Here is a 14,123-nt window from a genome sequence, read left to right as displayed (position 1 = left end):
TTGTGTCCTAAATGAAAAAATGGTTATGAAAAAAGAATGGTATCTGTGTAAAATACTGTTGATGGCTTGTAAAAAAGTATAACAAAATGCTGGTATTAAACAGAATCTCCAAGCATTAACCAATGGATGGACAAAGTGAAGGAAATGTGTTTACTTTCTCCCTCCGATCTAGAGGAGCAACCTTTTCCAGGAAATGGGAGAGATGGACTGCTTTTACCAAAACAATTGAGGACGCTACACACTAACAAGTAAAGACACTGATTATTATATATAGATCTTTCAACTGAGGAGCCCCCATGTTTTCATTTGTGTTTTTATCGTCTGTAAATACTAAATAAAAAGTATTAAAAAAGAAACAACACTTATATGGATTCCTATGACATCTTGTTCAGACATTCTTGTCCTCATCTATTGTATCAACTGTTCATATAGTGCCATCATCAGATATTTTTTTTAATTTGCCCAATATTTTAGTTTATGACCAAATACATACTAATTCTATAGTCTATACTATAAATCAAGTCTCATGTTCTAGCCGTAAATAATACATCAACATACATTTTATACAAACAGGAAATTATACAATACGTGCAGCGTCATCAGCATCAGGAGCTGCTTTCTATTGTCCACACTTTTTTTCCAGCTGTGATCAGCTAAACCCTTTTCCTTTGTGCATTGCATTATGGGAGAATAGTTCAGACACTCACACATACCATATTTAGTATGTATACTGTGTGGTTTGAGTACAGGCCTACTTAATTTTGTCACATTATCAGTGTAAACACACTATATAGCATAGGCTAATTGAAATCTTTAGAATCAGTATGCAGTATGAATTAAAATATTTATGTTCCAATATATTGAATGTCAAATGCTATATTCCAAAAATACCAGGATGTATTACGTCCATTTGCTTTTCTAGCTATTCTGAACCACAATCCTCTGCAGATCATAGAAGCCAGAGGGTCAAAGTTCAAGGCGCAATGTTATGAAGAAGTAGTATGTCCCAATTGTATGCATTGTAAATGCAACAATCTGTACTTTGTATAAGGGCAGCTGTAGTATGTACTAAAAGCAAAAAGAAAAAGTATGTGATTTGGAAGGCAGCCAATGATACGTGTATGGTGCGCACACCATAATGTTATCAAATTGCAAAACAGACAGAACACACAACCAGATACAGGTTTATAGTCTGTGATTTTTTGGGATCTGCTGTTTTCTCATGCCAGTTTTTTTTTGATAAGTAAACATAAAGACTTACTGGAAATGCTGACATAACCTTAGGCAGGGGTGGGTAGATGAGGCACAAAAAATAATTGGACAGTGAGATCTATATAGGACTGTGAGAGACAAAGAGGCATCAGAGCCACGATGAAGACTTTGTGTGTTGCTGTTGTTGTGCTGAGTCTCACCTCAGTGTGCCAGCCTGCACCGTTGGCCTGTGAGAAGCTGCTGAAGCCAATGGACAAAGTTCCAGATGTAAGTCTCTTTCCACATTAATAACTTTGTGTCTTTATTCAAACTGCTTTATAAGACAAAACTAAGTGAACCTACTGATTCCATTCCTGCATTTGTTTCATTTTCCTGCAATGTTTCAGATAAGCTTCTTTTGTTATTCCAGTTGACTGGGAGTTGGTATGTCATAGCCATGTCAACGGACACCTGTTTGGTTACAACACTTCTGAATTCTGTGTTTTGGCCAAGCGCTGCAGTGGACATTAACTTTACGTCCACACCGAACGTCTATAATTTCACCAATAAAGTTAAAATGTAAGCAATCCTTTGACTTTGCCTTTGTTGGCATGAAACTGATGCATCACAGTCAGAGTATTTGTGTGTCAATGTACTGTGCAGTTGTTCTATTCATTGTTAAATCTTAAGTAAATGCTTTGCAGGTATGGACACTGTGGAACGGATTCAGAAGATTTTCTCCTGCGGAATAACGCCATGTTTGAAGTTGACAGCAACAGTAAGACTTGTGTTTAACATACTGTGAGCAGTGGTGTTTGTTTTTGTCTCTGCTCCTTCTAATCAGATTCTTCTAATCGAATACAGATGTAGGGTTAACATGATTTTGATGTAAACCATTTAAAGTATTATTACCAACCAACAGATGCTCCAACTGGTACACCGGATGTGCTGCTGCAGACTGGCTGTCCTGACTGCATTGTCTTAAAGGACTTTGACATCATGGACACTTTCTTGCTCATGAGTAAGAACAACAGAGGGTTAAAATAAGAAAATATGTAATAATATTTCCAATAATGCTGATGTACAGTAAAACATGGCTTAACATGACAATAATAACATGTTGATGTGAAACGGTATGTTTACCATGTTAAACTCAGGTTAGCTTAGCTTAGATAATTAGCACCAAACATGTGCAGCTGAGATAGTTTTGCAGGCATTTATTCATAAACCAGAAAACAGGACAAATTTAAAATTTCACCTGATGATGGCTCTAGAGGAAAACCTAAGGAATCACCAAAGTTGTGTCTGTAAAATTTATATTAGTAATTGAGTTGTTACGGTATCTTCCTATCTTTACTAGGCCTTTACTAGCATGCACTGTAAACATACAGCATAGTGTGAGATGTCAGTGGTGTGGGTTAAACTGGTACTGAGACAGAATATCATCACAAGCCTTTCATCTCAAATGTGACGCCTCTTTAACAGGTAGGAGAAAGACTGTCACTGATGCTGAGCTGAAGGAGTTCGAGACACAGGCAGAGTGTAATGGCTTTTCCAAACCACAGGTCTTCAACTCAGATCACGGTGAGACTTGGGGAAAAAAAGTAAAATATCTTTACAGTCAATATATGAAAACAAAGAGTCGTACCATGATAGTGATACCAACCGCTTTTATTCTCTGCAGTGCCATATGTATCAGTATGCAATACATTGCATGGTAAAAAATGTTATTAATTGGCATATACATTAGAGAATTCAATATGAAATAGTGCAGTCAGTTCAGTCTGCTGTTATTTTTCTAATTTTCTTTCTGCCTGCACAGATTATGAAAACTGCGCCCCAATGGACGATGAATACATTGATTCTTCGAGAATATTACCCTTGATTTATCAAAGAGTGAAAAGCACATATTCAGTGCCCCTCCAGTGTTTTACAGAGACTATTTTACATTACACCAAGGCTGCGTTTGAATGGACAAAGCAACAGTGGGCTACTTTGTGGTGAGTGTGCAAGGGCACTAATAAAGATTTACTCACAATCACGTTTTTGTGAAACGGTGTAATCCATGTAAAGTGGTATTGAAGCAAAGTGTTTTTTGTTTGATGAACTATTTTAAAGGTATACACTCAAACAAAACAAGATACCTTTTTTCTTTCATTCAGGTTTTAAATTGTGCTCTACAGGTTTTTTTAGTTTTTTTTTTTTTTTTACAACAAATAAACAGACAATCCACTAAATGAATTATCAAGGTTAGTTTAATATTATATACATTTTTTTCTTTTTCTTTTCTTTTTCATTCTTAATAAGTGAACTAGTAAAGTGTAACATACTTGCAGACAGAAAGGTTTAAAGACATTTATTGATTATAAGGAGCAAAGTTTAATGTGAAGCAACAAGTACGGTGCACACACTGAGCCAGGACTTTAACTGTTTATTGATGCAGCTGTGCAGACAACTCAGCTTGTTCAGTGTATTCTCATCAACGTATGATATCTTACGGAAAGTTATGCGCAAACACTTGTATGATATCTTACAAAATATGAAAGGGAATGAATTTGTACGATATCAGAACTATGAAATGCTGTGAAATGGCGACCATAAGTGGACCGCAACAGTTCAGTTTAGGAAACAAAAGAGGCCACCAACACCAGTCCCCTCAGTGAAAGTCCTTTTATTTTTTGGGAGCTGATCCACCTCCCTAAGCCGATGTTCTAAGTATACTAAGTCAATTGATTGCCTTCTTTGCTTCAGATGTAATTTCGACAGTAATAAATATGTGTATTACATACGAATACAGGGCAAAATAATGTAAACAGTGAATGAGGACAGCCTGTTGAGATTCACATCAAATATGTGATGTGTCTAATGAACCTAATGTGGTAATGTGGATTTATGCATTTTGGATCAGGATTTGTGTTTGATATATGGTGAATGATTAATCAAATTTAAAGCTAAGCAAAAGGTTATGTAAAGGTACTGAGTGAAACCTGTAGAATAGCCTTCCAAGTATAACATCCCATCAAAGGTTTAAAGCATGTTTATTGTCCCTTACAGGGAAATTGGTTTACAGCCAGCATTTATACACAAAACACTGAACAAACAACAGGACATAGTTTACAGAGTGGTTCAGTAGGATGTTCTTCTGCCTACAAGTAAACAATTTGAGCAATCTACGCAGTTTGCAATCCACAGGTAATAGTTTACTTTCTACCCTTTAGGCAGCAGGGATGACCTTATATCTCTTGGTTCTCATAACACGCACTCACACACAAATGATGACCTGACGGTAGAAGTTGAAACTCTGACCAAAGAGGGTGATCTTGGCACTCTTGAAGGGAAATCACCTTCTTGTATAGGTCCGTAAGCTGGGCTTGACCCCTCCCCAGAGTCTTACTAGCCACTTTGATGAAACAACCAAACATGATTGTCCTTTCAGCCTTGTATTTTTGAAACAACATCTGTATGTGTTTGAGGGATGTTTTCTTAATCCATGGCACAGTACTAGTTAATGTAATTTCTTCTTAATCCAAAATTGGACGGTAAGCAGACCTAGACCCTTCTCACAGACATTTTGACTCACTAGTTGCAGAGCAATACAGTGCAAGCTGACTCACACAATTCATAGAAAAGAGACATTGTTGTTAACGTTACTCTTGAGGTTTTCCCGCTAAGATAAGCAAAAAAATGAACCTGTCAATCCTCATGTAAAGAATCACTGACATACATCAAAATATTAGAAGCACCAGTGTAATAACATTTCACAGCACAGACACAGTCTCCACATCACCCTTGAATTGGATTTACACCAATATGATACAATAAAAGAATGATTATGATAAGCTTTGTGGTATTGGATTGAATTAGATTTTGTAAAATAGCTACAAAATTAATTTAAATCTTGGTGTATGCCCTTACCCTGCCCTACACCTATGGATTTAGCGAACATGGTCTTTTATAGGATGTTGATCCACAATAAAATAATGTTACAAGAAGCCATTAACACTATATAAACAAATGTGTACACTGTACACAGAAAGAGTGAAGTACCTGTATCTTTTCAATATCTGAATCTACAGTGTGATCTTGCATCACTGCAAAATACAAAATCTGGCTGACTAACAATAATTTAAAAATCATGTGCTTCAGTCATAGCACGTCATGTTTGCTGGTATGAAGCTTGCTTGTGACAGATTTGATAATAGGCCTTTTTCATTTTGACATTTAGCTTTTTCTTGGTCCTGCCATTGTGCATGCTGGCTCCCTGTCATGGCTTTATGGGGCTCTTGAATAGAACAGAGCCATTGTTAATGCTATTAATTATGCCTGAGCCTATCCTACTACGACATCTCAAAATGTCTGCTGTGAAAGAACGAATTTGGATGGGGAATGTGAAAGAGCAACTCTAATTCTTCCCTCATTACGAACAACAATGTGCCTTTGAGACCTCAACTGGCCAGGAGATCAGACTGGTTGGACTGGGCAGCAGTCCACCTCTATAGCCTTGCACCATACTTCTAAATCACCTCCCATGAACATCTCAGATTTGTCCAGTCTGATTATTTCTTTTCAATGATGCTCCTTCATTGTTGGTCAAAAGCTCAACACCACCACATTTCATGCCAATCACTACAACTATGACTGTATTAACCTGGTAGGGTGACTGGGCCCAAGAAGAAAGGGCCTTAAAATCAAATAATATAATATGACGACCTTCTAATAGCTTCAGACAAAGGGCTTGTTTCTGTACTTGTTTTACTAGATTTTAGTGCTGCCTTCGACACTATTGACCATCACATCCTGCTACAGAGACTGGAGAATCTAATTGGCATTAAGTCATATTTATCAGATAGATCTCAGTTCGAACATGTTAACGACAAATCCTCCATACACACTAAAGTCAGTCACAGAGTCTCACAGGGTTCTGTCCTTGACCGACTCTATTCACCTTATATATGCTTCCCTTAGGAAATATTATAAGGAAGCACTCCATAAATTTTCATTGTTATGCTGATGATACACAATTATATTTGTAGATCAAACCAGAAGAAACCGATCAGTTAGAGAAACTTCAAATGTGCATTAAGGAAATAAAAAGCCGGATGACCTGCAATTTTCTGATGTTAAACTCAGACAAAACTGAAGTTATTGTACTTGACCCCGAAGTCCTCCGAAACTCAATAGCTAAAGATATTGTTACTCTGGATGATGTTGTGTTGTCCTCCAGCACCACCGTAAGCAATCTGGGTGTTATTTTTGATCAGGATATGTCCATCGATTCTCACATAAAACTAACAACAAGGACTGCTTATTTTCACCTGCGTAATATTGCAAAAATTAGGAACATTGTGTCTCAGAAAGATGCGGAAAAACTAGTCCATGCATTTGTTACTTTTAGGCTGGACTACTGCAACTCCTTATTATCAGACTGCTCCGATAAGTCTGTTAAGAGTCTCCAGTTGGTCCAAAATGCTGCAGCTCGTGTACTAACTAAAACAAATGGAAGAGAACATATTTCTCCTGTATTATCTTCTTTGCACTGGCTACCTGTAAAATCTATAATAGAATTTAAAATCCTTCTCCTTATGTACAAAGCTCTTATTGGTCAGGCTCCATTGTATCTTAAAGAGCTCATAGTACCGTATCACCCGACTAGATCACTGCGCTCTGAGAATCCAGGGCTACTTGTCGTTTCTAGAGTCTCCCAAAGTAGAATGGGAGGCAGAACCTTCAGCTACTAAGCTCCTCTCCTGTGGAACCAACTCCCAAGTGTTATTCGGGAGGCAGACACTGTCCCAATATTTAAGAGTAAACTCAAAACTTTCATTTTTGATAAAGCTTACAGCTAGGTCTTACGAGCCCTTAGCAATGTTGTTATTTTTAAGCTGAGTTTGTTCTACTTAATTATGCTGCTATAGGCCTAGACTGCCGGGGGATCATACTTTTCCTGATACTCTGAGCTTCTCTCTTCTCTGTCTGTATCATTCATGTCTCATCAATGCATGTTACTAGTTCAACTTCTTCCCCGGAGTTGTTTGTGCTTTGTCGTCTCGCAGGTCTCTGATGATCGTGGTGGTGCCTGCTGCCGTGGTCCTGCATGACGCTTCCTGCTACTCTTATAATCTATAACCTTAGCTGTCTTTGTTTCTACTATTCTGCTGTATTAACTGACATAACATATAAGTCATATTCACATTACTATAGATATTATTATAGTTACTGGAAGTGTGTCTGTCTCTGTCTTTGTGTCTGTCTTTGTCTCTCTGTGTCCATCTGTCCGTCTTTTCTCTCTTTCTCTCTCCTTTTCTTCCTCCCCAACCGGTCAAGACAGATGGCCGTCCTCCACAGAGCTGGGTCTGTCTGACGTTCCTGCCTGTTATAGGGACGGTTTTTATTGCCACCGTACTCTACAGAGGAATTGTTGGGTCTATGTTAATCAGAAATAAGTCATAGAGTGTGGTCTTTACCTAGTCTGTAAAGTGTCCTGAGATAACTTTTGTTAGGATTTGGCACAGCAAATAAAATTGAATTGAATTGAATAAATTTGTAGCCCTCATCACTTTAATGTTGCAGTGGTAGACTTAAGGTTGGGGTCTCAATATAATTAGAATTATTCATTGATTTATATTTTTTATTGAAGCAACTAATAACTAAAGTTGTTTAGTTAAATGTTGAGGAGGGAGAGACAATATTTACATCTGAGATGCAGTGGAGTAGAAGTAGAAAGTAGGATCAAATGTAAAAAGTCCAGTAATAGGCCTACAATGACATTAGGCTTAGGCCACTTAATGAATCTGGTGACATTCCACCACTACCGGTTAATAATCCAGCATTCAAAGCACCCAGTTGCTATCAGGGTTAGGGTTAGGGTTTGTTGTAAAAACAATATAACGGCAAACAACGGCAGTTGGTGAATCGTAGCGTATTCTGCGGTTGCCTAGCAACGCTAACTCGTGGAAGTAAATCTGCTGCGTTGCATTTAATACTGCCGTTAAAAATATGAAATAACGTTTATGTTTTTGCTAGTTTTCTTTTAAAAATTCGTGTTTATGTTGTCCCTCACATAACCGGACCCAACGGCTCTAGGACCCAGGTGTGGAAGCCACCAGACACCGGTTGATGAGATGCTCCAGTCGGTATAACACATCTAATTGCCCGACAAAGAGCGGTTGTTCGCTCCGACCAGAGCAGCCGGATGTAAACTTACCAGACGGTGAAGGTGGACTACAATAACGAGAGAAGTAAGAGCGTATTTCGCCCTGTCACTGTCTGTCACCCCGCACCGGTTCGTGGCAACAAGACTTCGCTTGTCTGACCGGCGACAACAATGAGCCAGAGGTTCACCGTCTCCAAGAGCGACGGCGCTCGGCGCCCCTCAGACATCCAGGGGGAGGTGAACCAGCTGTTTGTGGGAGACGAGCCCCAGACTAGCAGCGCTGCAGAGGGGGAGGATGCAGCCGGTACTGAGGTGGTGGTGGTGCTGAAAGGTAGGGAGACAATTATGCCGGTGTTGGCTTCATTCACTCCAACGCTGTTTACTAGCTAACGTTGGGCTAGCAGCCCTGATGCTTGTCTCCAGCTGTCCATAGATGTGTGTGACTAGAATTTTTAAACACCACATAGAACACGGTCTGGTCAATAACAGACACTAACAGGAACCTCTTCCCCTCTTTTTTCTTTTTTGTTGTAACGTTAGTTGCATTGCGCAAAATTATTAGAAGTTACATTAATGCTCATTTCTATGTTGACAAACAAAATGGGGGTATGTTTTGCTTTGTTTTCAGGTGCTGTCTTAATGTTGTTTGGTTGGCCCCACTGTTGCATTATTTAGATAGTCTATGTGTTCATTTTTTAACTGCACAAGTCATCAGTGGTCACTCTGAAGTGCATCAGTTGATTTCCTTAGTTAGCCATCAGTTGTCAGACAGTATACTGTATATTCTCACCTGATAGGTTTTATTTATACTTTCTTATGTTCAGGGCATGTACTCAATTTCCCTCTCTACACATGCCACTCAAAACCACTGTATGTGAGCAGGAAAACTATGTGCTTCTCTGGTGATGAAAAGGAGAAGTCATTGTCAAGTATATTTCAAGCCCGTAGCTTGGCTTGCATATAGGCTTACTTACTGCACTACTAAAATAGTTTATTAGGTGACTTGCAGAGTGTCTCTTTTGAATCGAATTATATCCGAGGTTGTTGCATACAGGACAATTCCTGTGCTCACCATGAGGATAAATTTGATCAAGAGTGAATAAAAACAAATCTGGTCAAACCTCCGTCTCTACAGTTTAAGTTAAGGCAATTTCCTCCTGTGCCCTTCTAAGTAGTCGCAGCCCTGTCTCCTAGGAACAAAAGCCATTGTTGTGATCAACTCACCTGAGTGGAATAATCAAGTTCCTGTCAGTCATTGACTGAACTGAATACAGCGGTGCAGAACAAATGATGGCAGAAATTCCCATTGGGACAGCAATGGAAGCTGCTACCATTACCAATGATTAGCATGGGAAAAAGTGCAATCATTCCTGTCAAGTCAAGTGCAAATAAAGATTTATCTGCAAGTGAATCAATACATTTCATACTGTGTTTAGCTTCTGAAGGCTGCCACTTTAATGACATTTCAGATTAATTGGCACCACTCCCTAGATTCCCATAAATGCCATTACTGCAGCACTAGATTTGCTCCTCCTTAGTTTCGGTGCTTTGCTCTGCAGTATACTACGGTAAGCCTTAGGTATTCTGTTAAATTCTTTTTTATTGGTCAACATTTCTGACCAGCAGTGTTGGAACAATAATAAACATTATACAATGTCAGAACAGGTCTTTTCTGGAGTTACGCGACTCCCTATACACTATATGGTATACTTACCCTTCTCAATACAGTATGATGTCATCCCCTTGTCTTGACATAATTTCTGCTGCGCCGAGGTTCAGCAGTGCTGACAGATTTCTGCCATTAAACCAACCAGCCAGTGAGGTGAGGAATGAAAGCTTTTAATTACCAGCCCAGCACTCCCCTTCAATGCTACAGAAACACTGGTTAGGTTACAAACCTGTCACCATCTCACCCCGTGCAGGTGAATTAACTACCTCTTCAGCCTTTCTGCACTTGAATACCCCAGCGTGTATAAATCATTTGTCTGGACATAAAAGATGGCTGTGTGGGTCGGTAGGAACGAACCTCACCATCTCTTTATGCTCCCCTGAGAGATGGGGAACACTTTATTGAAGGACTTCCCCCCATGTACAGTTTGCTATGCTTTTGCTGAGCGGCAGCCTTGTGGAGACTGGCATCTCTGCATCCACTTTGCTGGTTGCCATAGTGACACACTACTCGTATTTTCATTTTGAGTTGTCTCACAAATGGTCTTACATTGTGGTGAAAGCACTTAAAAGCAAAAACTTGTACCATTATGAAATAAATCTCTTGCTGAGATGGCAATATTGTCCCCTCCCTGTGTTTTTTTTCTGTTTGGCTTGAAGTCGTTACAGAACAAAAAGATAAACCATAGATGAACATCATATTTGTACTCCAAAGCTGTGAGGCTAATGATGTAGTTAGCTGTAGTACACTGTAGTGCATATGTACTGAAACCAAGAGCAATTGTTTTTTATTTTATTTTATTAGCTTTTTGTTATTATTTATGTTATCTGTATTCATATGTAGATATCTGTTTATAGAGACATTGTCCCTTAACTCCATTTTCGCATCTCAATTTGCTAATCTGAGTGCTGGAAGAGGAAATCTTGGCTCTGATATTGGCTACACTGGAAAGCCAGAGATATTGACCATTGCCAGAGGCTAAATTTTTTTCAGACCGATTGCCGATGGGTTTCCGAAATTGGTAAAATGTTAAAGACAATAGTGAAAAACATCCATCACAACTTCCCAGAACTGAAGGTGACATATTAAAATCACACGTGTGTGACCAGCATCCCATATAAACCACTATTTTCAGATGAACAAGACAAAGACAAAAATGATAGATGATGAATCCTTTATCAAAAGATTATGTTTTTTTTGCCAAACAACTAAATGATGCATCGACTCATCTTTGCAGTGATGATGGTATGGCAGTAGAGATGGCATCCTTCCATATCATCTATAAGTTGAAACAGAGGGCTTGTGTAAATATAATTCACATTTGCAGTGGTTGGTAGTAGAATAGGACTGTGAATGTGTTCATGTCTGAATCTGTCAATGTAATTATGCCATTGTTGGAATTTTCCTGCCATGTAATAATTTCATTGTCTACCAAAGCCCCCATTCAGTCTTGTTCTTATTTTCGCTTGCGGTACCAGAGCAATATTTAAATCTTTCCCCCTTGGCCTGGACCCTTGATCCTGTTTCTATTGATCCAAAGGGAGGTTTGAGCTCAGTCGGCTCAGCCATCCACCATGGTTGATGATGACTGGCTGCTGCAGGAAGGAAGATCCGTGTCTGGCTGCCAAGTGCAACCTCTGCCCTTGACGTTGCAGTGGTGTAAAAGGATATATTTTTGTTAGATCAGTCGGGCTCAGTGGAATGGGCTGCAGATGGGTTTAGTATGGGCCAGGTGTTTCTCATGTTGGCAAAGTAGTGAGGCTATGAAACGTCCATGTCATTCAGAAACCTCATATTTCCAACATTACAATTATTTAAACCTGCATTCATTATTTGTTTGATTTATTCCTTGGGTGCAGCACAGTAAGCTGTAAACACATCCTTGTCATATTTTTATTGAATTAGTTTATTCAACAGGAACAGTCTGCATTGAAATGTTAAATATTGTCACTTTTCTAAAGTAAATACGGTGAGTGTAAGCAAACAGTTACTTGGAGCAACATTAAGATTCATTTTGAGTTGTGTGTCCACCTGATGAATATAAATTCATTATTCACTTTCCCTCTAGTTCTGTTTGGTCTCCACCAGCTCTGGAGGGAAATATCTGTCTCTTTAGCTGCTCCACTATGTTCACCAGCCAATCACTATCTTTTTCGGTGTGCCGTTTGGTGGTGGGCAGGGGACATACAGTTGGATTATCAGAGCTTTTTTTCAAAAAACACAACACAGATGAAAGCGATGAGTCAACCAAAACAGTAAAATTGAGTTGTAAAACCAAAACAATGAGCTGAAAGTAGGGCTGGGTGATATGGCAACAGTCTCCTGTCCCAATAAAGGTAATTTCATAACTCGATGACAATATTTATCACAATATAGCATGTTTTTTTGTAATTATAAAAATAAATAGCCTTTATGAAATAACCACATTGCAAGCCTATTTTGTATACTCCTGTATGAATTAAATACTTACATTTTATCATGAACTTTAGTGCAAAATTAACACTTTCAAGTGAAATAGAGAGAGAAAAAAATCCAACCGTAGATGACTATTTTTTACATGCATGCAAACAAATGGTATGATGTCAAAAACAACACAATCTTCAAATGATATTCCCTCAAAACATTTCAGAATTTCTGAGAAATGTGCGTGGTATTATCAATTTAGATGATGTAATTGAACATCATGATATCTTGATATATGATATTGTCATGATACGATTCCATTGAAAGACGACAAATTTTCATATTGAATTACTGTCCAGTGCAAAGTCACTTGATAATAACATGTGGGTAACATATTATACACAACATTTTGAATAATAACAAAATATTGATTAGAGCAGCTTTAAGATAGGAGTTTAAGCTGCTCAAATCCTTTGTGTCTGCTCTTTTGCTCTCTGTAACTGCCTAAATTGAATGCAGTTTTTTACACAAGTGAGCAGACATCCATATGTATGAATTACGTGGGATGAGTTTGGGTGGTCTGTTTTTATAACTCCATCTATTACTGAACAGTTTCCAGACAAGCTGTGATTTCTCACATTGGGGTTTAGTTTTATTAATGCATCAACACTTAACTTCTGTAGCAGACAAGATTTAATCTGAAAACACAGACATTTGACATTAAAAACTGTAACCCAATTTGTCCCCAATGTTTTGGTCCATAAGCAGAGATGCCGACTTGGCTGAGGTTTAATCTGTGTCAGGATGTTCTGTTTCCTTGTAAGCAAATACAGTCCAGAAGACAATGACACAGCATGGGAGCACAGTGACAACAACACCCATAATCACAGCAAAAACACAACCTAATAACCTCATGGCAGCAGCAAAATAGAATAGAATAGAATAGAAATACTTTATTGATCCCAAGCTGGGAAATTGCAGTGTAACAGCAGTAACAACAGTCTCATTGTAGTGCAAATGTAAACATATAATCATATAAGGTTTAGTGGACAGATTATGAAAAAAACACAAGGTGCTTGTGATTGTATCGTTCTGAAAGGTTTAACTGTTATTGCACAGTGTGATGGCATGTGGCAGAAAAGATTTCCTGTACCTGTCCCTTCAACAGCAGAGCTGGAGCAATCTGTGTGAGAAGGTGCTCCACTGTCTGACCACTGTGTGATGGAGAGTGTGCTGATCATTGTCTATGATGGATAACAGTTTGTTCAGTGTTCTCCTCTCCACCACGGACTCAAACGACTCCAGCCTGAGACCCAGTACAAAGCCAGCCTTTTTGATGATTTTATCAAGTCTGTTGGTGTCACTGGCTCTGATGCTGCCGCCCTAACACACAGCAGCAAAGAAAGTGGAGCTGGCAACAACCGACTGGTAGAAGATCTCCAACATCTTGCTGCACACGTTGAAGGATCTCAGCTTCCTGAGGAAATAGAGTCTGCTCATCCCCTTCTTGTACACAGCCTCTGAGTTAGATTTCCAGTCCAGGGTGTTGTCGATCACCACTCCCAAGTATCTGTAGTCATCCACCTCCACCATCTCCCCCCTGATCCGTAGTGGCTGTGAAGGCATCCTCTCCTTCCTGCCGAAGTCGATCACCATCTCTCTGGTCTTGTTGATGTTCAGCCTCAGGTGATTCTGTTCGGACCACTC

General features: G+C 39.0%; 1 protein-coding gene across 3 annotated transcripts in view; it reads left to right on the top strand.

Moving 5' to 3' along the window:
- Window positions 1–8,515: 8,515 nt before the first annotated feature.
- Window positions 8,516–14,123, top strand: part of slc12a5a (solute carrier family 12 member 5a) — a gene marked incomplete at its 5' end in the record, with an annotated part of 169,115 nt that continues 163,507 nt past the window's right edge. For all 3 annotated transcript variants that reach the window (XM_083938584.1, XM_083938583.1, XM_083938582.1), the window contains one exon: window positions 8,516–8,675. In XM_083938584.1, the coding sequence (XP_083794710.1) occupies window positions 8,516–8,675 (160 nt within the window). The remainder of the gene's footprint in view (window positions 8,676–14,123) is intronic.

This window comes from Echiichthys vipera, assembly GCF_963691815.1.
Source record: "Echiichthys vipera genome assembly, chromosome: X".
Taxonomy (NCBI): Eukaryota; Metazoa; Chordata; class Actinopteri; order Perciformes; family Trachinidae; genus Echiichthys; species Echiichthys vipera.
This window is presented reverse-complemented; position numbering and strand designations above follow the sequence as displayed.